This window comes from Lissotriton vulgaris, chromosome 2_2 (assembly GCF_964263255.1).
Source record: "Lissotriton vulgaris chromosome 2_2, aLisVul1.2, whole genome shotgun sequence".
Classification (NCBI taxonomy): domain Eukaryota; kingdom Metazoa; phylum Chordata; class Amphibia; order Caudata; family Salamandridae; genus Lissotriton; species Lissotriton vulgaris.
The window spans coordinates 312,474,169-312,499,410 of record NC_141688.1 but is presented as its reverse complement, the minus strand read 5'-3'; the positions used below and the strand labels follow the sequence as shown (position 1 = coordinate 312,499,410).

Below are 25,242 nucleotides of genomic sequence, written 5' to 3'. Positions count from 1 at the left end.
GAACCAAAAACGTCAAGAAATTGTGCCGAGTGGTCAGTTGGTGCTAGGGTGGAGTCAGATCACGTTCCACATAAAGGACAAGATAGTGCATCATGGAGTGCATCCAAGGGCTGGTGTACACAATGAGGATTTCGGATTAGTCAAATTGGCTTGGCAATGTAAATAAGCAATTGGTCATACGGACCAAATGGACGTGATAATCTAAGAGTGGTACACCAGTGAACGTTGTATCATTAAATACCAGGGTAAGTCTGGGTTAGTTCGAGACGTCTAATTACCAGAATTCGTCAAATAAGCAGGGGCAATTTAAATAAACAATCAGTCAAACAGATAGGACAAAATGAGCATGAGCATCCAAGAATTGGTCGATCAATGAAGGCAGTCTCATCAAGTTCAAGGGAACGTTTTACTCGGAAAACAATCCATTGAACACAGTCCTACATGGACCAGCTTGAATTAGCCCAGACTTACCGTGGACAACATCACTCTATATGCCTGCATCCCTTGTGACAACCTGGCCTTTTGGCACCCAAGGTGATGAAGTTTGGTGGCTATTCTCTTATACAAGTGAACTAGGACAAAGCCATACTCTTTCCTCCAACAGATAACATACGCTCATTGCCCAAAGTACCCCCTGGGCAGATGATCCATTGTGGTACGTGGTTATGTGGCTGTGCCGCGATCTGGAAGAACTATGGTGCCCAAATTACAGCTGTGCTATGGCCTGGCTGGAGGAGAGAATAACTATGTGGTCTAAACTACCGATCACACGCTGGCCATATCGCAATTGCGAAGATGGTTATCCTCCCTAAGTTCCTCTACCTTTTCCTTAATGTCCCCTTCCCTCTCACGGCGCAGTTCCTCAAGTGTTTAAGATTTAACTTGGTGACTTTGGCATGGGTTTCCTGGGAGCTTCCCACTCCATTGCTCGCGTAGGGTGGAATGGGGCACCTAGCAGGACACTGTATGCTTCATGCGCCCAAGCCCAGTTCCTCTATTACTTTCTTTACCCTAACCCGTTCCAGCCACACACAGCTGTTGAGAGAGACTGCAAAGCTCCATGGCCCCTATCAACTGGACCATATTTAACATATAAATATCCTAAGGCTGAAATCAATATCATTGAACGCTCGACTTAGGAGGGTTTGAAGAAGAGAGCAGGGTTGACAATTCTATATGCTCCCTCCACTCCACTCACCAATAACCCCATGATACCACCGCTCTCAGAAAAGGGTGCCTTGCTCACTTACACAAACGCAACATTAGACTCTTTTTAGACCTTCACTCGATGACCAGTTTCTCCCACTGTTTTACACTGCGACATCTCTAACCCCTCCTTTTCTTGATACACTGATATATTATCAACTACGCGCCTCCTGCTGTGCTCTACATGACATCTTCCCATCCTTGCCACCACCCTTCCTAGCACTGGAGCACCTCCTCACTTCACCATTCCCCCGTAAACTGGTTTGTCTTTACAACATTATGCAGTGTTCCTCTCCAGTTGTATCCCTGAGGCCATGTATGGCTAGGGAGGAAGGGATCTTTCTGGCCCTTTCAAACAAGCAGTGACCCTTCTACTGTGGTCAATTGGTACTACTCTCACACAACTATTGACTTCGACTCATCCAATTATAATGTTTACACTGCCTATATGGCACCCCAATGCAGCTCTTCAAAATGGGGCTTGCACAGATCCTTGCTGTCTGCACTGCAACCCTCCCCGACTTCCTTTATCCACCTTGCCTGGCAGTGCCTGAAAGTGGCATCCTTCTGGACAGACGCGTTTGCTGCCATCCATACAATCACTGGACACTCACCTCCCCTCATCCCTTTGGTGGGCCTAGTGGGCTATGTTAAAGACAAATCCAGCACTTGCTGACACCTCAGCGCCATGTTACTCCTTTTGGCTAAATGAAGGATCGCCACACACTGGGGCGGGAAGTCCGCTACCTCCTCCAAAGCATGGTTGAGAGATGTAGCACAATGCCAGGAACAATTATTTAACTTTTGGGAACCTATGCCATTGGGCTCCCGTGCCAGGGATATATGGGAACCTTTTGCCTCTTGTCCACAGCAGGGACTTTATTTCACTTGTGGAGAATGTACCCGGGGATGGTGAACAACCAGATGGGGATAGGGGACTGTTAATCACCTTAATGTGCTGTTTTGTTGAATTGCAGTGTGATAATTCTCAGCAGTTAATACCCTATTTTCAGTGGCGCCCTATGTGAAAATAATCCTCCAATTTTGGGTCTTTGTAATCCTTATTATGTGCCTCTGCCACTCTTGCTCTAACATTCTGCGCCTGTGCTACAAAAAGTGTGGTTATTGCACATTTTGAGCAGCCTAATGTGTATATCTTCTTGATTATGAATGTGTAACCACAGCTTGGTTTCCGATTGCTCTTCCTGATATCCTTCCAGCCCCGATCTTCCTTTCCTCCCTCTGATTTCCTCTACTCTCCTCCCCAAGCCTTTTGTTGCATTGTTTATTGTGACAAACGCCAATAAAAACAGTTAAAAATAAAAATGAATGCCTCTCTTTTCCATTATTCTGTTAAAGGCAGGGGAAACCCAATAAACCCTTGTAGGCTTGGGCACAAAGTAGTTTAAGTCAAGGGGTGCTACAAGGGACTTATTTAGAACAGATTTAAATTCATGAATGAGTTGTACATATGTAACGCACTCTTGTGTATCCACAGGATAACCGTCTTATATCAACTGTAACAAATATATTGGTGGAAGGCAAAAGGAACACATAGAGCAAGAATCGTATTCAGTGTTCAAAATTTTTTTTATACTGCAACAAAAGTAGGGAGACAAATACAAATGAAGTAAAGCAAAAAGGTCATGAACAGAGGTCAATCAAATTTTCACTACAGTTCATAACTAGGAACATCAACTCCAGATATTTAAAGACACAACCAAAATTAATTAATAAAAAAAGGTTGCAAATTGGTGACAGAGCAACGTAACAGGAGATGATTGAGTGTCGATGTTTCGGTCTAAGTAGCAGTCGTCAGATAGACCATCATCAGGATGACAACTGATGACGACGCGCCCGTATGCCGGTTCTTAACACTGCTTAAAGGAGTTTTTCCTGCATAGAAAAACACCGTCCTGATGATGGTCTATCTGACGACTGCTACTTAGACCGAAACCTCGACACTCCATCATCTCCTGTTACGTTGTTCTGTCACCAATTCGCAACCTTTTTTTATTAATTAATTTTGGTTGTGTCTTTAAATATCTGGAGTTGATGTTCCTAGTTATGAACTGTAGTGAAAATTTGATTGACCTCTGTTCATGACCTTTTTGCTTTACTTCATTTGTATTTGTCTCCCTACTTTTGTTGCAGTATAAAAAATTTTTTGAACACTGAATACGATTCTTGCTCTATGTGTTCCTTTTGCCTTCCACCAATATATTTGTTACAGTTGATATAAGACGGTTATACTGTGGATACACAAGAGTGCGTTACATATGTACAACTCATTAATGAATTTAAATCTGTTCTAAATAAGTCCCTTGTAGCACCCCTTGACTTAAACTCTCTTTTCCATTAGGTGCTGTAGGAAATGCATTTGTATAGAGCTGATTTTTTGTCTGGGTAAACAAAAGCAAAGGGTGCTGTGGTGGAAGCCCACATCTGGATGTTGAAATGTAGGAACACAAGCTATAAACTAATAATAAGATTTGGTGCCTGAGCAGTGGAATATCACTACTAAAAGTATTACATGTCAAGACTAAGGTATGAAAGGTCACTTTCTGAAGGGTATTGCCTGGTGCGATCCAAGAAGTAACCAGTTGGTACTTGTGAGCCTACAGCTGCCTCTGAGCATCAGAGGTCATGTGCAGTGGTTGTTTTGCGAGATGTGCCTTTCCTAAGACTGACAAGATTTGGGTGTGGGTGACGAGTGGGAATGTGAATACCTCTGGTTCAAAGATGGCACCACTGTACACTGGGTTGGCTGTTGTTCTTCGTTTTCTCTCTTGTCTTTTGCTTTGAATTTCTAGGGAAAAGAAATATAAAATTAGTCAGTTAACTGCATGAAAAGGAATAACCAATGTCTGATATCAATTTGAAAAACAAGCTTTCAAAGGAGCTTCAATCAATTTTCACACAACAGTTCATCATCACCTGGCAAGAGCGGAGGTGGCGGTGTAGTAAGGAGAAAATGGACAGAACAGAACAGTCATCATTCACTAGTCCTTCTTATGCAGCAGTCTTATAACTTTGCCTGCAATTTTTAGTGGCGACAGACTTCACTGGTTCCATCAAGTAGCAGAAAAAAGCACTACAAAACTACCATGCATTATGCAGGATGCTAAGTTACCATTTCAGGAAATATTTAGCAAAGGGTAGTCTACTCACCTTTAGTCCCCTTTGGTACTCTGAAAGTATGTATAATTGTTAATGGTATTTCAATTTCTATAGCATGAGCCTAGCCAAAAGGCAGAGGAGGGCTGTTTCAACATGTGCCGCACCTAGTGGTAGGACCAGAATCTGTGCTAGCCCAAGTTTGTTGAAATAAGGTCAACACAACTACTCTAATGTGCCTCTGGCCAAACCATTCACTGGTACAAGGGACTGAGTTATGTGGCATCATAATGTTGAATAATAGATGGCAGAAAAAGTCAGGTTGGGACAGATTACAGCTGTGCCCCCAAACAACATTAAGTAGCTGAGATAGCAACTGTTCTACAAGAAGTTTGATGGTATTTCAGTGCATGGGGATAATTGCCCAATGGCAAGCCAGCCTTCGGTGGGGTGTTAGGGGAATGTTATTATTATTTAATGCGATCTTTATTTCCTACTATGCAGGGCAGGTGAAGCGAAAGAGAAATGTAATGTACAGTGGGAAGACTGTGGGCGGGGGATGAGAATGTGGGTCGGTGGTTAAGCAGGTGGGGGCGGCATGCTGAAGGGTCCTTTCATTCTTCCGCTTTCAGGGAGTGAATGGCCAACAACTAATACACACTTAACTTTGAACGTGCTGGGCTGGCAGGATGTGTTAAAACCGTTCAAGCAAAGGAGGCGTGGGTCCATATACTACCTGGATTGGACCACTTCAATAATTATAAACACACAAAGTATCCAGAAGGCTCAATTACAACAAATTCATGGATAAAACAAACCTTAGTCCTTAATTTCAAAGCCCGTTGTAATTTATTTCACATCTCTTTTTAAACTTTTGGAAAGGACAAGATTGTCACATTAGTTTCATGTCATCTTGTCAGGCAACACTCATTTTAGATTTACAATTGTGTGTGACAAACACTGAAAACTTTTTTAGACAGACATATCCTAAAAACAACACAGTGACCTGCAATTATCACGTGTGTCAGAACTCTTCAACAAAAGAAAGAAGACTGACACTTGTGAAAAAGATCCATACCACCCACAATGGTCTGACTTCCATCACAGCTTACCGGCACCTCCAAAAGACTGAAGTTGCCAAGTACAAAGATTTGAGCCATTGAGCATCATCTCAAAGCATCAGTACTTCCAAAAGATATTGTCACTACCAAGGCCAGGTCCTGATGAGAACCTCCCCACCCCCCACAAACAAGATGGGGTTTGAAACGCGTTGACTTCAGCTCTTGGGACAAGGCACTTGGGGTGTGCCACGAGGGAATAGGCACCACATAATCCACATAATGCTAGAGGTGCCCTTATATGTGTGTCACCAGGCACACCTCTGAAAGTGATACATACTCTAATTGACCCTCAGGGCCGCTACGTGACGCTGGAGGGCCAGCTGGATGGAACTCCGCTGGCACTAGTCTCCCTATACTCCCACAAACACTGGGCAAGAACAGTTCCTACAATCACTCATACCATCACTGCTATCTGACCCTACAGCACCGACACTATGGGGGGAGGGAGGAGGACTACAACTGTACAAATGACCTTGACCTGGACCGCTCATACCCACCGCTCTTGGAAGCACAATCCATTCAGATTTCAAGACACCCGAGGCACTGGGCAGACCAAATGCAACTGAAAGACACATGGTGGAGTCAACACCCTGAATTGTACACATACTCCCATTAATCCTTGTTGCATGATCTGCACATGCGGATTGAAGAAATATACTGTTTCATGGAAGCCCTAACTAGGGTAACGCAAACGGAATATTTAGCACGGGGGCTTTCTGACCACAACGCATTGCAGCTGCACCTCTCTTGGGGCGCTTGCAAAGTTTGGATCCCGATCTGGTGTCTCTCCATTTCTGCGCTTAGGGACACTACAATCCGCTCTGCCACATCACAGACGATCACCACATACTTCCAGAAGAATACGGTTACTGCCTCTAATAGGGGCGTAGAGTGGGACGCGTTTTAAACAATCACTCGGGGACACGCCATCAAAACGAGACACAGCTCAAGCATGGCACTGACACACAAGTTACTTACCTTCGGTAACGATATATCTGTAAGACACAGCAGTTAGTATTGGATTCCTTACCTTAGAATATCCCCAGGCGTCAGACTGGATCCAGAAACTTTTGCATAGCAGTACCCCTGCGCGTCGGTAGGCGTTGTCTGCGGCTCCCATCCGTCGTCGGCGTCGGGATGATGTCGCCGGAGTAGTTAGACGCCGCCCTCGCGCCCGGACGTCAGTTCTTATGCACAGCTTTTCAGCGCCAGAAACGCAGAGCCATGATAAAAACCAACACTGGTGCCATGAAACTAGGGCCCTGAAAGGGGATGACCTTAACCCTAGATATCGGTTTGCAGAACGGGGAGGACGGGTGGGGCAGGAAGGAATCGAATACTAACTACTGGTATCTTACAGATGGAAAATACTACTTACCAGTATGCATCTGTTCTTGGCATGTAGAGCTGCAGAGTCGTACACTATGCATTAGATCGCCACCTGGTGTTGGGCTCGGATGATTGCAGGTTGTTGTCTTCTTGGAGAAGTCTTTGTAGTCACGATCTAGATGACTCCTCCCTTGGACAATACTGCGCATGGGCATCGGCTCCATCCTTAGATTGTTTTTCGCCATGATGGGAAATGATGGAGTTAGTAGAGATACAGTAAGAAAAAAGATGTCCATGTGTGTGCATCTAAGTAAGATGAGAACTGGAATGGATACAAGTCCGGGGAGGCGGGAGGGCGTGTACGACACTGCAGCTCTACATGCCAAGAACAGATGCATACTGGTAAGTAGCATTTTCCGTACGAGGCATCTGAGCTGCAGATCAAACACCATGCATCGATTGTGCAGCAGTGTCGCCCCTAGCAGTGGTCGCTTGTATCCATTGCAGTAGTCTGAAATAGTGTTCTAAGGACAGCCTGGCCTACTGCAGCTTGCTGCTTGGCTTGCACGTCAACACAATAGTGTTTAGTGTAGACCATGTTGCTGCCTTACAAATGTCCTCCAGTGGTATATTTCCTAAGAAAGCCATAGAGGCTCCTAGTTTGCGAGTGGAGTGTGCTCTAGGAAGAACTGGTAGTGTGCGTTTAGCTTTTTGATAGCATATTTGTATACACTTTACAATCCACCTGGCAATCCCACCTTTAGAGATAGGGTTGCCTTTGTGTGGAGGAGAGAAAGATACAAACAATTATTTTGTCTTTCTAAAGGATTTAGTTCTATCTATGTAGTATAGTAGAGCTCTTTTAACATCTAACGTGTGTAAGGCCCTTTCTGCTACAGAGTCAGGGTTTTGGAAAAACACAGGTAACTCTACAGATTGGTTTAGGTGAAAAGGTGAGATAACTTTTGGTAAAAATGTTGGATTAGATCTGAGAACCACTTTATTGGGATGTATTTGAAAAAATGGTTCTTGTATAGTGAACGCTTGTATTTCACTTACTCTTCTGAGAGAGGTGATGGCAACAAGGAAAGCAGCTTTCCAAGTGAGAAATTGCAGTTCACATTTATGCAGAGGCTCAAAAGCGGGTCCCATGAGTCTCGTAAGGACAAGATTTAGGTTCCATACTGGAGAAGGTGGCAGTCTGGGAGGGATTATTCTCTTTAATCCTTCCATGAATGCTATGATTGCAGGTACCCTAAAAAGAGACAGGTGTTGCCTGTTTTGTAAATAGGCTGCAATTGCTGCAAGATGTAGGCGTATGGAAGAGTATGCCAAATTAGACCTTTGTAGATGTAAAAGGTAACAAATGATATTTTGGATGGAGGCACCCAGTGGATCAAAGTGATTATGTTTGCAATAAATTGCAAATCTTTCCCATTTAGCAGCATAACACGCTCTGGTAGTAGGTCTCCTGGCCTCTTTAATGATGTTCATGCAGTCTGGTGGTAGGTTGAGATAACCAAACTCTAGGACTTCAGGAGCCAGATCACCAAATTCAGTTGGTTTGGGTCTGGGTGTCTGATTTCTCCATGGTTCTGTGTTAACAGCGAGGGTGTGAGCTGTAACCTTTGATGTGGAACCAGGGAGAGGTCTAGTAGTGTGGTGAACTTCGGCTGGCGTGCCCACGTGGGAGCTACTAGTATGAGCTTGAGAGAATGTTGTTTGAGCTTGCGCACCACTAGTGGAATGAGGGGGGAGAGGCGGAAAAGCGTACGCAAATCTGTTCATCCATATTGCATTGCCCTTGGACCGTGGGTGTGGGAACCTGGCGGGGAAGGTTGGGCATTTTGCATTTTCGTGGGTGGCAAACAGGTCTATGTGTGGGTGCCCCCACTGCTGGAAGAATGGCCGAAGAACTTGTAGATGTAGCTCCCATTCGCGAATCTGTTGTGACTGCCGACTTAACAGATCCGCTATCTGATTGTGAACCCCTGGAAGGTGTTCCGCTAACAGATATATGTTGTGAGGAATGGCCCATATCCAAATATTCTGTGTGAGCTGGGACAGTTGCAGAGAATGTGTGCTCCCCCCCCCCCCCTGTTTTTGTATATAGTACATCGCTGTCATATGGTCTGTTCGGATTAAGACCGCTTTGTTCTGTACTTGAAGTTGAAAGGTTTTGAGTGCTAAGAATATCGCTAGCAACTCTAGATGGTTGATACGGAACAGCTTTTGTTGGTTGTTCCATCAACCTTGAGTAGTATGGTGTAAGAGATGGGCTTCCCATCCTGTGAGGGATGCGTCTGTTGTGAGCACTATTTGTTGAACAGGCTCGAGGAACGGCGGTCCACTTGTCAAGTTTTTGGTGTTCCACCATTGCAGAGAGCGATGCATACGGCTGTCTACCAACACCAGGTCTGTGAGCTGACCTTGAGCCTGGTTCCAGTGTTGTGCCAGACATTCCTGTAATGGACGCATTTGCAGTCTTGCATGTGGTACTATGAAGATGCAGGATGCCATCATGCCTATTAACCTCATGAACACTTTTGTCTGGAGAGACTGCTGGCGTTGGAAAGTGGAGACTAAGGCTTGAATGCTCTGTATCCTGGCTGGACTGGGATACGCTAGAGCTGTAGACGTTTTTATGGTAGCTCCTAGATACTGATGCACGTGCAAAGGCTCTAGGTGCGACTTTGTGTAGTTGATCGTAAACCCTAAGTTGTGCAACAGTTGAATTGTTTGCTGACTGTGTTGCACACATTGGTGGAATGACTTGGCTTTTATGAGCCAACCGTCCAGATAAGGGAAGACATGTATCTATTGTTTTCTGAGATGTGCTGCTACTACTGCTAAGCACTTTGTGAACACCTGTGGTGCTGTTGTGACACCAAACGGAAGGACTTTGAACTGATAGTGTTGTCCTTGTATTACAAACCGTAGGTACTTCCTGTGAGCAGGATGTATTGGGATGTGAAAATAGGCGTCCTTTAGGTCTAGTGTTAAAAGGAAATCGTCTTGTTGCAGTAGTGGGAGCACTTGTTGCAGAGTGATCATATGAAAATGATCAGATTGTATGTAATGGTTGAGGGACCTGAGGTCGAGAATTGGTCTCAGTGTCCCGTCCTTTTTTGGGAATTAGAACATACAGCGAGTAAACCCCTGTTCCTTGTTCCTCTAATGGGACTAGTTGAATAGCATCTTTTTGTAGAAGTGCTAGAACATCTTGTTGAAGCAGAGTCAGGTGATCTGTAGACATAGGACGCTGCCTGGGTGGGATATTTGAGGGGGTTGCTGTAAGTTCTAGGCAGTAGCCATGTTGGATAATCTGTCTCACCTACCTGTCCGTTGTGATGGAGTTCCAGACAGGCAGGAACTGTGTTAATCTGCCCCCCCACAGGAGTGCAATGCTGTTGTGGGAGCAGAGGGAAGTCACTGTTTAGTTGTGGAGGAGGAGCGATTGCTGTTGTTACCGCGTCCTCTTCCCTTGTTATTATTGCCCCTGTATCCCCCTCTAAAATACCCTTTGTTAGAGGATGTTGGAGTCTGCGTCTTGAAAGATGTTATTGTATCTTCTCCAGTTTGTTTGGAGCCTCCTCTAAAAAAGGAGCGACAAAAAGAACCTCTAGTCTGTGTGGACTGTAGAGCTCCCATTGACTTTGCAGTGTCTGTGTCTTTCTTCATTTTCTCCAGTGTAGCGTCTACTTCTGGGCCAAATAATTGGTTTTGGTTGAAAGGCTGGTTAAAGATTGTGGTTTGCACCTCTTGTTTGAACCCTGAAATGCGAAACCATGCATGTCTGACACTAGTATTTACGGCTCTAGCAGCTGTGTCTGCGACATCTAGGGCACATTTTATTGAGGCATTTGAGATTAATTTGCCTTCTTGTATGAGCTCTGTTGCCTGATCTTTATATTGATCTGGAAGGTGTTGTAGTAGTGTCTCTAATTGGTCGTAATAAGCCCTGTCATAACGTGATAGAAGGGCTTGCGTATTGGCAATGCTCTATATATTTGTAGTTTGTGCCGCTATTCTTTTACCGGACGCATCAATAACTTTGGATTCCTTGTCAGGTGTGGGTGTTTCACCAGAAGTCTGAATTCACTCGTTTTCTTGCATTGGACACTACTAAAGAGTCTAATGGAGGGTGTCCTTTAATATAGGTTGGATCAGCGGGTGCAGGCCTATATTTCTTTTCTATTCTTGGATTTAGCACCCTAGTGCATACAGGATCTTTGAATATTTCTGGAGCATGCTTAATGACCCCCTTAATCATGGGAAGAATTGGAGTAGATCTGTGATGGCTCAAATGTGTCTAACAGAAAATCTTCAATGTCATCAGAATGCATTGTGGCATTGTGGTAAAGAGCAGCTCTGTGTAAGAGGTGATTAAAACCAATGCTGTCTTCTGGAGGAGAAGGCTTTGACGGGTATAGCTGTGGATTAGGGACATCAGGCACATTATGTGGTGGAAAAGTGTAGACATCCTCATCTAAAAGATATGTATTTGGGTCTGCATGTGGATCCTCTCCACCACCTAAGTCATACTCCTCATCAGTTTGTGGTGAATGTGATGATGCAGGAGAGGGGACAGGAGAGATTTGAGGTGATATGTAAGGAGGGACAGGAGAGGAAGGAGATACAGGAGAGGGAGGGTGCATAGGAGAAGTTGCTCAGTCCTTCTTGGCAGGAACCACATATGGAGGTGGTGTTTCTGCTGGTCTCTTTTTATGAGGTATAGCACCTACCTGTCCAGTCTTTGGGTTTATGTAGATTTTTTTTGTTTAGGATCTGGTCTTAACAGTTCATCCTCCTCTACAACGTTCTTCGGCGTCAACTTTTTCGGTTCCGACAGAGGTTGTTTTTTGCGTTTTGCCTTGGGAGGTGTTACAGCCTCCTGTGGCAAAGTTTTCGGTGCCGAAGGTGTTGTTTTCGGCTTGGTAGGCGTGTCCGAGGACTTGGGAACCTCGAAATCAGGCTTTGTGGGTGTTGGCACCGGAGCGGGAGTCTTCGGAGTGGAAGCTGGCCTCGTCGGCTTTGTGGAGTCGGACGCTGGCTTTCACTCTTTAGGTTTGGAAGCGGACGGCTTCGGAGCCGGAGCTTCTTTCGGTGCCTGAAACTCTTTAGGCTTCGGCGTCAAATGATCTTTTACTTTCGGTGCCGAAGAGTCTTTGTGTTTCGGTGCCGATGGAGGTGGTGGAATTGGCACGTGTGGCTTGCTCGGTCCCGAAGCACCTGAAGGCGTAGTTGTTTTCCTCGGAGCCGAGCTCGAAAGCTGGGCTACAGGAGGAAGTACTTGGTCTCGACTGGGCCCCTTGGGCAGAGTGCTGACCTTCGCCTTTGGCTTGGGCTGTGCATGTGGTGCGGTGGCAGAAGTACTCACGGGTTGACGTGATGGAATCAAGTCGTCCGCGTCCTCTGCCTCTGATATGATCTGGAGATCAGGCGAATCCTCTTCAGGAACGAGCGGAACCTCGTCGTCGAAGATATCCTCCGGGGCTGATCTCCTCATTTCGTGTCGACGGGCCCTCCAATCCCGGATGGTCTTTTTTAATCGGAAGGATGCACAAGCTGTGCAGGTCGACTCGTCGTGATCCGGCGATAGACATAGGTTGCAAACCTCGTGGTGATCGCTATGTGGAAATTTTGCTTCGCATACCGGACATTTCTTGAACGGAGTTCTTTCCATGTGGTGTAGGCCGCACGGCGTCGATAGGCCCAGCGGCCCGCGTAGATGAACCGGAATCAAGTCGATGGTGTTGAAAGTTGTATTCGATGTCGATATTAGTTATAGGAAGTTTTTGCGCTTCAAAGTTGCAGAAAAAGTTTTTCTAGCCGGAGCGGAGAAACTTTCATTTGAACCCAGAGGCGGAAAAAAACAATCTAAGGATGGAGCCGATGCCCATGCGCAGTATTGTCCAAGGGAGGAGTCACCTATATCGTGACTACAAAGACTTCTCCAAGGAGACAACACCCTGCAATCATCCAAGCCCAACACCAGGTGGCGATCTAATGCATAGTGTATGATCTGCAGCTCATATGCCTCTAACATATCGTTACCGAAGGTAAGTAACGTGTGCATCTGAAAGAAATAGGTTAGTATTAGATTCCTTACCTTACCTTAGAATAGATACCCCAGCAATACCAACTCCAGAGGTGGGTCTGCGAACCAATAATCACACCAGAAAGTCCTGGAGGACCGAACGGCCAAGGAAGCCATCCCTCCAGACTTGGCTATCCAGGCAGTAGTGTCTTGCGAACGTGTGCAGCGAGGCCCACGTAGCTGCCTGACAGATGTCCTACAAGAGGACTCCCCGGCCCAGGGCAGTAGTAGCCGCCGTGGCCCGAGTGGAACGGGCCCTCAGCCCAACAGGAGGCTCCTTCTTAGCTAAAGAGTAGCATGCCTTGATACACAAGACGACCCACCGAGAGATGGTCTGTTTGTGCACCGCCCGTCCCTTCTTAGCGCCCACGTAACCAACAAAGAGTGGGTCATCCTCCCGGAACTGGCGTGTGTGATCCAAATAGAAAGAGAGCGCACGTTATGGGTCCAGACGGTGGAGCCACTCTTCCTCTTTAGAGGGATGCAGAGGCGGAAAGAAGGTGGGCAAAGTGATGGACTGCCCGATGTGGAAGGCCGTGACTACCTTGGGCAGGAAAGAGTGTCTTGTCCGCAACACAACCTTGTCCGGATGGACAGAAAGGAAGGGAGGCTTGGATGAAAGAGCCTGGAGCTCACTCACTCTCCTGGCAGAGGTGAAGGCAACCAGGAAGGCAGTCTTAAGGGTAAGACTGAGAGGACAGTTATGAAGTTGCTCGAAGGGAGCGCACATCAGAAAAGTAAGTACAAGGTTCAAGTCCCACTGAGGCAACACGAAAGGAATACGGGGGAACATATGAGTGATGCCCTTTAAGAATCTATTAACAACCGGGGACTTTAAACAAAGAAGGCTGATCAGGCAGCCTTAAGAAGGCGGAAAGGGCAGAAAGGTAGCCCTTGATAGTGCAAAGAGCAGAGCCCTGCTGGGCAAGATAAAGAAGGAAGAAGAGAACCTCAGAAAGAGGGGCAGAAAGGGGATCCACAGCCTTTGCTGTGCACCTTGCCACAAACTTGTTCCACCTGCAGGCGTATACCGACTTTGTGGCTGCCAGAATCACATCACAAACTTCAGGAGACAAGTCAAATGGCCTCAACTGTCGTCGCTCAATCTCCAAGCATGGAGGTGGAGACTGCACAGGTTCGGGTGGAGGACCGCCCCCTGCTGCTGCGACAGAAGGTCCTCGCGAAGAGGCAAACGAATCGGGGAATCGACAGACATGCTGAGTAGCTCCGGATACCAGTATCTTCGTGCCCAGTCCGGAGCCACAAGGATAACTTGGGCCTGGTTGCGCCTGATCTTCAGCACTCTGGGCAGAAGTGGCATAGGCGGAAAGGCGTACAACAGACCGCAGCTCCACTTTCGACGAAAAGCGTCTCCGAGCGAGTGCCGCCTTGGAAATTCCAACGCGCAGAACTGATAACATTGCGCCTTCTCTTCTGTGGCAAATAGATCTAACCAAGGCTCTCCCCACTGCTGAAAGAGGCCTTGCGCCACATCTGAGTTCAGACGCCATTCGTGATCCATCATGCACCGACGGCTGAGTTTGTTCGCCCTGGCGTTCAGGGAACCTGCCAGGTGTTGAACCATCAGGGTCACGCTCTGATGTTCCAGCCACTGCCAGAGGCGCAGAGCCTCCTGGCATAGGGACCAGGACCCCACCCTGCCCTGTTTGTTGCAGTACCACATGGCGGTGGTGTTGTCCGCGAACACCTGCACTACACTCCTCCGGACAGAGGGGAGGAATGCCTTCAGTGCAAGCCGGATCGCCCGCAGCTCCAGAAGGTTGATGTGGAGCCGGGACTCCGCCGGAGACCAGAGGCTTCTGATCTCCGCCTCTTCCATGTGGCCTCCCAAGCCCTGGAGGGACGCGTCCGTCACAACTACATGCTACGGGTGGGGTAGGGAGAGGGATCTGCCGCTGACCCAATCGCGGTCCGTGAGCCACCACTACAACTGTCTTGCAGTGCGATCCAAGATCAAGACATGATCGGACAAGTTGCCCTGATGCTGGGCCCACTGAAACTTCAGGTCCCACTGCAGAGCCTGCATCCGCCACCTGGCGTGATGAACCAGAAGGATGCAGGAGGCCATCAGCCCCAGAAGCCGCAGCGTCAACCTGAAAGAGACTCGGGATAACGGCTGAAAGATCGGAATCAGAGCCTGAATATCCCGAACCCGCTGCTCGGGAGGATAAACCCGAAACTGCGCAGAGTCCAATACCGCTTAGATGAAGAGGAGCTTGTGAGAGGGACACAGGTGTGACTTTGATGGAGAACCCCAGCAAGTGCAGGAGGTCGGCGGTAGTCTGGAAGTGGCAGACTACTGTCTGGGGCGAGCCCGCCTTCAACAACCAGTTGTCGAGGTAGGGGAAGACTGAAGCCCCTAACCTGCGCAGATGAGCTGCGACCACCTCCATCACTTTCGTGAACACCCGTGGGGCGCTGGTAAGGCCGAAGGGGAGCACGGTAAACTGAAAGTACTCGTGGCCTACCGTGAACCGCAGGTAACGCCGATGGGCCGGCAGGACGGGGATATGAAAATAAGCGTCCTGCAAGTCCAACGCTACCATCCAGTCTCCTGGGTCCATGGCAGCTAGGACCTGAGCTAGTGTCAGCATCTTGAACTTCTCCTGCTGGAGGAAGCCGTTGACTTTCTGCAGGTCCAAGATAGGGCATAGGCCCCCTTTGCCCTTCGTGGGTACCAGAAGTCAAGTCAAGTCAAGTCAAAAAATTTATATAGCGCGCTACATACCCAGAGGGTCTCAAGGCGCTTGAAGAAGGATGGGGAATTATTTGTCAAATAACCACGTTTTAAGTTGCTTTCTGAATGCTAGGTGGTTCTGAGTAAGGCGAAGGTGAGTGGGAAGTGAGTTCCAGGTTTTAGCTGCTAGGTAGGAGAAGGATCTACCTCCCATGGTGGTTTTGTTGATGCGAGGTACAGTGGCAAGGGCTTGGTTGGAGGATCGTAGCTGGCGGGAGGGGGTGTAGAAGGACAGTCGTGTGTTGAGGCATTCAGGTCCGGTTTCGTAGAGTGCTTTGTGTGCGTGGGTAAGGAGCCGGAAGGTGATCCTCTTATTGACGGGGAGCCAGTGGAGGTTTTTCAGGTGATCAGAGATGTGTTCTTTACGCGGGATGTCTAATATGAGCCTGGCTGAAGCGTTCTGGATGCGTTGGAGTTTTTTCTGGAGTTTAGCGGTGGTACCGGCGTAGAGGGTGTTTCCGTAGTCCAGTCGGCTCGTGACCAGGGCGTGGGTGACTGTTTTTCTTGTTTCGGTGGGGATCCAGCGAAATGTTTTTTTGAGCATGCGAAGAATGTTGAAGCAAGATAAGGAAACGGCGTTGACTTGTCTGTTCATCGAGAGTGAGGAATCCAGGATGACGCCCAGGTTCCGTGCGTGGTCCGCCGGGATGGGTGCTTTTCCAAGGGCCTCTGGCCACCAAGAGTCGTCCCAGGCGGAGGGGGAGGTGCCTAGGATGAGGACTTCTGTTTTGTCTGAGTTCAGTTTCAGACGGATGTGCTTCATCCATTCTGCTACTTCTTTCATTCCTTCATGCAGGTTGGTTTTGGCAGTGTTAGGGTCTCTGGTGAGTGTTAGGATCAGTTGAGTGTCGTCGGCGTAGGAGATGATGTTGAGGTTGTGTAGGCGTGCGATGACCGCGAGGGGGCTCATGTATACGTTGAAGAGGGTGGGGCTGAGTGAAGATCCTTGAGGGACACCGCAGATGACTTTAGTGGCCTCTGACTTGAATGGTGGAAGGCGGACTCTCTGGGTTCTTCCGGTGAGGAACGAGGTGATCCATTCCAGTGCTTTTCCTTGGATTCCGACGTTTCTGAGGCGTTGTAAAAGGGTGCTGTGACAGACCGTGTCGAAGGCTGCGGAGAGGTCGAGGAGGATGAGGGCGACTGTGTCTCCATTGTCCAGTAGAGTTCGAATATCGTCTGTTGCTGCGATGAGGGCGGTTTCAGTGCTGTGTTTGGCTCGGAAGCCGGACTGTGAGGAGTCGAGGGATTTGTTGGTTTCGAGGAATGCGGCGAGCTGGTTGTTGACCGCTTTCTCGATGACTTTGGCCTGGAAAGGAAGGAGTGAGATAGGGCGGTAGTTTTTGAGTTCGGTGGGGTCAGCTGTGGGTTTTTTCAGGAGGGCGCTGAGTTCGGCATGCTTCCAGCTTTCCGGGAAGGTTGCGGAGTTGAAGGAGCAGTTGATGACGTCTCGGAGGTGCGGTGCTATGATGGAGTCTGCTTTGTTAAAGATGTGGTGAGGGCATGGGTCTGTGGGGGATTCTGAGTGGATGGAGTTCATCAGACGGATGGTGTCCTCAGTGGAGATTGGCTTCCAGTCATTGAGGATGTTCAGGGGGGGTGGGGGTCCTGCAGGGGGTAGGGTGGGTTGGTCTTTGGGTTGGTTGTCGAAGCTGTTGTGGATGTCTGCAATTTTGTTGTGGAAGAATAAGGCTAGGGAGTCGCAGAGGGCTTGAGAGGGGGTGATGTCGTTGGAGTTGGCTGAGGGGTTGGTAAATTCCTTGACGATGTTGAATAATTCTTTGCTGTTGTGGGCGTTGTTATCTAGTCGGTCCTTGAAAGCGGCTTTTTTGGCATTCCGGATCAGTTGGTGCTGTATGCGGGTGGCGTTTTTGAAGGCGTCCTTGGTGCTGGTGGTTGGGTCTTTTTTCCAGGCTTTCTCAAGGGATCGACAGAGTTTCTTGGATTTTTTAAGATCCTCGTTGAACCAGGGAGCCTTCTTGCTGCCTAGTTTGATTTGTCGTTTTTTCAGTGGTGCTAGGATGTCGGCGCTGTTGGATAACCATTGGGTGAGGTTGGTGGCTGCTTGGTCTGGGTTTGAGGAGTGGGCTGGGGGGTTTTGAAGAAGAGAAGAGGAGATCTGGTCGATGGTGATTTTATTCCAGTTTCTTTGCAGAGTGGGTTGGGGGTGGTTGTTGGATGTGGGCTTGTTGTAGGTAAAGTGAACGCAGCTGTGGTCAGTCCAGAGGAGAGCTGTGGTGTGGCTGAAGGAGACATGTTTGCTGGCGGTGAAGATAGGGTCGAGTGTGTGACCTGCAATGTGGGTGGGGGTAGTGACAAGTTGTTTAAGTCCGAGGTTGGCGAGGTTGTCTAAAAGGATGGTGGTGTTGCGGTCGTTGTTCTTTTCAAGGTGAAAGTTGAGGTCTCCCAAAAGGATGTAATCTTCGGAGGGGAGCGCGTGTGGAGTGATGAAGTCCGTGATGTCTTCACTGAATTGTGCGCGGGGTCCTGGTGGCCTGTAAAGGAGGGTGCCTCTGAGTGTGGTCTTGGGGTCGATGTGGATCTGGAAGTGAAGGTGTTAAGTGTTGGTGAGATTGATGTCTGAGCTGGTTGAGATGCGGATGGATTTCTTATGGACGATAGCGATGCCTCCTCCTGTGTGGCCGATACGGTCCTTGCGAATTATCTTATAGCCTTCCGGGATGGCTAGTAGTGGATTAAAGTAGTGGGATTAACAACCACACCCTACTTCTGGCCCTGGAAGGCGCTCGATGGCCCCCTTGGCCAAGAGGGCCGTAACTTCCTCTCGTAGAAGTGTCAAGTGATCTCCCGACACGCGGTGGTACTGCGGTGGCATGGCGGGAAGGGTCGCCTCGAAGGGGAGGGAGTAGCCCCTTCTGACAATATGCAGCAACCACCTGTCTGATGTGACAGTGCGCCAGTGGAGGTGGTGATGGCGAACCCTGCCCCCCACTGGCGTCACATGGGCCTGAAAGCTCGGACTAGGAAGGTTTTGAGGCAGATGCTGCAGGGGCAGGTGTGGAATGGCCTCGCCGTTGTCCCCGACTGCCGCCACGGCGGTTTCCACGTCCGCCACCGTGCTGGACGGTAGTCTGCTGCCCGTGGCTGGTAGGACGTGTGGCGGCGCCCCTTCCTTGGCCACGAAAAGAGTGAAAGGCAGCCGCTTGCTGGCGCGGGCCGAGAGGCCCAAGGACTTGCCGTAGCCCTGGGATCCTTAAAGCGCTCAAGCGCATGGTCTGCCTTGTCCCTAAAGAGGTGACGGCCATCAAACGGCATGTCCATAAGGGTGTTTTGGACTTCAGCCGAAAGGTTGGCAGACCTCAACCAGGCGTGGCGACAAACTGCAACCATCGTTGCCATCGCTCTGCCCAGTGAGTCCATGGTATCCAGCCCACACTGGATGGAGTACCGTGCCGCATCTCGACCCTCCGCAAGGGCTTGTGTGAGTTTTGTCTGGACCTCTACCGGACATTGTGACAGCACGTCCGCGACCGTGTCCTACAGAGAGTGGGTGTAACGGCCTAAGAGGCTCGTGGTGTTGACTGACCGCAGCCCTAAACTCGGGGAGAATACCTTTTTCCCGTATTGCTCGTACCTCTTGGATTCCTGATCGGGGGAGCCGTCGGGAATGCGGTCTGGGAGTTAGAGGCCTGGATGACCAGGCTCTCGGGGTGGGGTGGGTGGAGAAGAAGCAAGGGTCGCCCGGAGCCGGGCGGTGGCATCTGGCCACGTTCCTATCTACAGGCGGACCTGTAGCGGGCTTGGACCAAGTGCTCAGAAGAACGTCAGACTTATATAGCGCTCAGCTACTCCGTGGAGTGTCCAGGCGCTTAAAGCCCTCAGTGGTACAAGAAACGGGGAGCAAAAGAGTACCTACTGAACAAAGAGCAGAGTTTTGAGAACCTTCCTAAAAGCTAAAAGATTCCCATTGATCCTAAGAGACAGAGGCAAAGCGTTCCATAACTAAGGAGCCAGGCGTTTGAAAGAGCGTCCCCCGCACCGGGTACGCCGAATCACTGGTACAGCGGCCAAGGCCAGAGTGGAAGACCTAAGTGCTCTAGATGGCTGGTAAAACATCATCCGTTTCCGATGTACTCGGCACGTGTGCCATGAAGTGCCTTAAAGGCCATCGTCAGTGCCTTGAAAACAATGCGCTTTCTGTTTGGGAGCCAGTGGAGGGTGTTAAGAAGATGGCTGGCACTGGCTCTCCGATTGAGGCCAAAGACAGCACATGTGGCAGAGTTCTGGACAATTAGTAAGCGCGTTAGGAGAAATTCCGGGAGGCCCAGATAGAGCACATTGGCATAATCCAGGCGAGAGCCTATCAGCGCCTGCACAGTGACTCTTCTGTGGTCCAGCAAAAGTAGGGGCAGAAATTTCCTGATCATCTTTAGAAGACCAAAACATTTTCCCAAAAGGCCCAGAATCTGAGGTTTAAGAGAGAGGCCGATGTCAACCTGCACTCCGAGATTTTTTGCGACAGCTGAGTCGCTGGAGGGGGAAAACATAGCCGCCGGCCACCATGATTTCCACCTAGAATCCGGAGGGCAGCCAAAGAACAACACCTCTGATTTATGGGAGTTGCACTTGAGGCTGTTCAGCTGAAACCAGTCAAAAACAGCCTCCAGTCAGCCCCTGATGATCTCACCATTAAAGTCGGAGCCTCTGTTACACGAAAAAAGGAGCTGGGTGTCGTCGGTATATGACACGATCTGAGCTCCATGGGCCTCCGCCAGTGCCGCCAAAGGGGCCATATAGATGTTAAAGAGAGTTGGGCTCAAAATAGAGCCCTGAGGAACTCCCACCTCCAGTGGCGGCATTGTGGCGGAGAACGGGGGGGCCCAGACCGTTTGTTGGCGGTCAGCTAGAAACGACTCAAACCAACTGTACACCGACCCCCTCAGGCCAATCTCCCGGAGTCTAAAAAGGAGACGGCCATGGGGGACGGTGTCAAAGGCCGCCGAGAGATCCAGCATCAACAACATCGCTTTGCCTCCGATGTCCAAGGTTTCTTTGATGGCCTCGGTGACTTCCAGCAGAGCTGTCTCAGTGCTCATGTTGGATCGGAAACCTGACTGTGACTGGTGTAGAATATTATGCGTCTCCAGAAAATTGGAAAGCGTTAGATGGACATGCTTCTCGACAATTTTCGCAAATGCTGGCAAAAGGGAGGTTAGTCCTCACAGCTGCGACGTCAAAGGCCGCCGAGAGATCCAGCATCACCAACATCGCTTTGCCTCCGATGTCCAAGGTTTCTTTGATGGCCTCGGTGACTTCCAGCAGAGCTGTCTCAGTGCTCATGTTGGATCGGAAACCTGACTGCGACTGGTGTAGAATATTATGCGTCTCCAGAAAATTGGCAAGCGTTAGATGGACATGCTTCTCCACAATTTTCGCAAATGCTGGCAAAAGGGAGGTTAGTCCTCACAGCCGCGACGGGGAGCTCTAGGCCCAAGGCCTTGGCCGCCCGCATCAGCATCACACTATAGGCAGCTCACTCCTCCGTAGCCACGGTAGGAGGGGAGACAAAACCAGTGTCCAGCGAGGTGTCCAGACCACTGGCCTCACCTAGCTCACCTGTCCAGTCCTGATAGGACTGGCACTCCTGTGCCAGAGGGTCCTCAGACCCCTTCCAATCCCCCTCACCACCCATCTCCTGAGACTCAGGACCAAAGGATGGGGTCTGGTCATAGAAGTAGAAATCTCCCATTGGCGTCGAGAGCGGTGCCGTTCCGGCGCCGGACCAAATCGAGGGAGGGATCGGGGACGGCGCCGCCCGGGGCGACACCCTGGTGGCCGGTGCCGGCGAAGTCGTACGGTCGACCGGCGACGACCCGGATAAGAACCCGGATCCTGCAGGGGCCTGCGGCGCCGTGACCGAAGTCGACGGTGTTGGGGCCGAAGCGTCCGACCCGCTAGGGCCCCCAGTCGGGGCCGCTGGGCCCTAAAGCGCAGCGGAGCCCGACGGAGGAGTGAGCGACCTCATGGCTGTGAGGAAGGCCTCGATCTCCTCCTGCGTCGCGTTCTGCCCAGGGACCGAGGGGTATGAAGCAGGGCGGGAAGCCCACGGCTCTAGCGAAGCCGCAAGGGCGGTGTCGCCTGAACCCCCGGCCGCGTCAAGCGAGCGTCAGGTGGAGTCGGAAGAGCGATGACGTCTCTTCGACTTCTCGTGCTTACCTGAGGACTTCGAGCCCGAGGAAGACTCTCGGAGCTATGGTGGCTCCGACCCCGCGACCGGTCCCTCGACCTCCTCGCGGACCGTGACCTCGAGCGGCGCGGGGCCGACTGCCGGAGCTCGAGTCGCTTGCAGGAGCACTCCCGCCTAGCTTTAGACGTCAGGGCCCGGCAGTCGGAGCAGGCCTTGTGGTCGTGGTCGAGGCCCAGGCAATGAAGACACCGGCGATGGGGGATGGTAACCGACATCAGTCGGTCGCAGTCGGCGCAGGGTTTAAACCTGGGCATCCCTACCGGCACAGTCGGAGTCGTTAAACTTCGAAAAGGATAAAAAATTATCGAAAAAGTTTTGTAAAAAATTGACTAAGGGGTACCACTTTTTCCGGATCTGCGCTTGCTGGCACGGAAAAAAGAAGAACTGACATCAGCGCGCGAGGGCGGCGTCTAAGTACTCCGGCGACATCATCCCGGCGCCAACTACGCCGACGACGGTCATGGGAGCCGCAGACTTCGCCTACCGACGCGCAGGGGTACTGCTACACAAAAGTTTCTGGATCCAGTCTGACGTCTGGGGATATTCTAAGGTAAGGAATCTAATACTAAACTGTGTCTTTCAGATGGCAGATTTACGAAGACACAAGGTGGAAAGATGTGAAAGTCAGGTCCCCACAGACCCTCAGGTGACTCCACTACTGGCCAAAGCATGACTAGCATATAAGGAGACTACAGACAGTCTATGCACCCTAGACTACAAACACTAACTAGCCCGACAACACACAGAAGCTGATAAAGCAGGCAAAATGTTAGCTTGGCTATTGAACACTGATGCCTCCCAACCTCCAATCACAGCGATATACAATAACAAGGGCCTGCTAGTAAACACACAGGCGGCAATTAATGACTCATTTTATAAATACTACACAACTTTGTACAAGCTGCCAGTCACTGATAACCTTCCCCATATACAACGCTTATTAGCACCAGTGCAGCTTCTCGAGGTCACAAAACCCACACATGACTCGCTAGAGAAATCTATCACACAAGACAAAATATCAGACATCATTAAGCAGTTAGCGGAAGGTAAGTCTCCGGACACTGATAGCTGGCCTTCGGCGTTTTACTTATTCTGAAAAACGTGTGTCCCAGTCACTGAATGTTTATAAGGACGCTTATGAAAGAGGAGAAATACCAGCATCCTTGCGAGAAGAACCATTAGTAATACTTCCTTAACCGGGTAGAGATCCGCTGCAGATGGCATCATATCGACCCCTGTCTTTATTAAATGCAGACTATAAAATATTGGGGAAAGTGTTGGCCAATAAGCTACTAGAAACAGCATCCCTTAGAATACATGAGGAACAAAACGGCGCTGTCCCAGGGAGAAGTGCCGGATTGAACTTGCGCAGACTGTTCAGGATACTGGACTGGGCCTGTGCGGAGACTGACACCCCCTGATTAGCACCCTTGGCTATCGAAAAAGCATTTGACACCTTAGGGTGGCAGATTCTGCTGGAAGTGCTGGATACATCTGGCATTGGGCCCAAATATTTGCGCTGGGTGCATATATTATACACCAACCCACAGGCAAGAGTAAGAACAGTTCGAGACATAGCCCCACAGTTTGTTGTAGAGCGAAGCACCAGACAGGCAGCCCCCGGTAGCCTATACTATTTGCATTTGCTATGGAGCCCTTAGCATGCAAACTGCTACAACGTGTGCTGGACTGGGGTATCCATGTAGACAGGCAGTAGCATATAATTTTGCTATATGCAGACGATGCGCTGATCTACCTCCGGGAGGACGGCACAGTGCTGCAGGGCCTGATGGAGCTCCTAGATGCCCACGCTCAGGCCTCGGGCCTTCGGGTTAATTGGCCTAAGTTAGTAGTTTTTCCCCATAAAAACGGTCCCACTAAATAAAAGACAGGTCATGCCTCGAACCACGCTGGAATGGGCATTTGACACCTTCAAGTATCTGGGCGTACAGATTTATCACTACAGCGCAGACGTCATAGATGGGAATCTGGGTAAGGCAGTATCCCGAGCATGTGCAGCGCTGCTGTTCTGGCTTGGTCTACCCTTGTCCCAAAGCTTCTTTACTTTTTTACTGGTCTCCCAAACATGCTGCCTCAGAGCATATTTAAAGAACTGGAGGTACGTCTGGTGGCACTTATATGGGGAGGCTCTAGGTCTAGAGCGGCACTCTGTAAACTGTACCTACCACTCACAGATGGGGGATTGAGGGCACCAAAATACAAGCACTACTAAGCTTCCACACAGCTCCAGTGTCCAATGAGATGGCTAGCGAATGCCAAGGTTACAGACATATCCAGCTGGTCAATGCCCTTAAGACTTACAGCCATAACAGAATGGCTATCGGGTTCCACCACTCCAATACAAAAGAAGCAGGGCAACCTGCTAATGATGGCAGCCAGACGTAGCTGGATACGATATGTGATGCTTAAGAGCCAAGCAGCACCATATGCACCTGTGCTACCACTCGAAATTCTACCGGGTTTATTTGCTTCCCATGACCGTCCGGAATTAAGTCCTGGGTAGAGGTGGAACTGGATACCTGGTGCAACTTATTTGTGGATGCACAGCTACAGAGCCTGGAAGGGCTGATAGAGGACTATGGTATCACACAGGGTACTTTCATGCTTTATGCGGTACTAATGCGGAATTGCAACCAAACATGGGAAAACCAGACATCACAGGTGCAGCAGACGTTGCTTACACATGGGAAGGGCAGACATGCAGTGACAGCGATATATAGCTCCCTTAGGCCAGGTCCTAGTCCCCTACTAGCAACGCTCTGCGTGTATTGGGATTCTGAGTTGTCAGCAACCATGAGTGATTAGCAGTGGGCTCAGTGTATAGGGTATCCCAAAATTATATCCACGAAGGCTAGACTGAAATATGCGCAGTTTATTAACACCATACTTAACACCACACAGACTAGCCTGCATGTGCCTCACATCTGTCGACATATGCTCTCACTGCTCAGGATCCACATGGTCTGGGCATGCCCTTGCCTTGGGGCCTACTGGAACGAGAACGCGGCAACACTAGGGGAAGCAATCAACACGACAATTCCTGTGCAAGGCCTATACTTCTTACTTGGCATCACCAAGCATACTGCAGCACGGAAAAACCGCAATCAATTCCATGACCTAGCTTTGGCATTAGCAATGCAGAGAATAGCTATGTCCCGGAAATCAAGCGCAGCTCCCAGCACACACATTTGGCTATTGTATCTCTAAAAGGCATTGGTGGCGGAGCACATGGCACAAACACTGAATGCACCCTGATACCCCCATACAGACCAACTTCATGCAATGGCAGGAATACTTTACGTTTGTGGAGGGCAAATAGAATACACCTAGTTCTTCATAACGATGAGATGGCTTCCTATGTCGGGCATAAGCAATAACATGC

At 49.5% G+C, this 25,242-nt stretch overlaps 1 protein-coding gene across 5 annotated transcripts in view; it reads right to left on the bottom strand.

Annotated features, from left to right (window-relative positions):
* Positions 1–25,242, bottom strand: part of PHF21A (PHD finger protein 21A) — a 679,011-nt gene that overhangs the window by 226,360 nt on the left and 427,409 nt on the right. For all 5 annotated transcript variants that reach the window (XM_086959648.1, XM_086959652.1, XM_086959650.1 and 2 more), the window contains one exon: positions 3,936–4,015. In XM_086959648.1, coding sequence (XP_086815774.1) covers positions 3,936–4,015 — 80 coding nt within the window. The remainder of the gene's footprint in view (positions 1–3,935; positions 4,016–25,242) is intronic.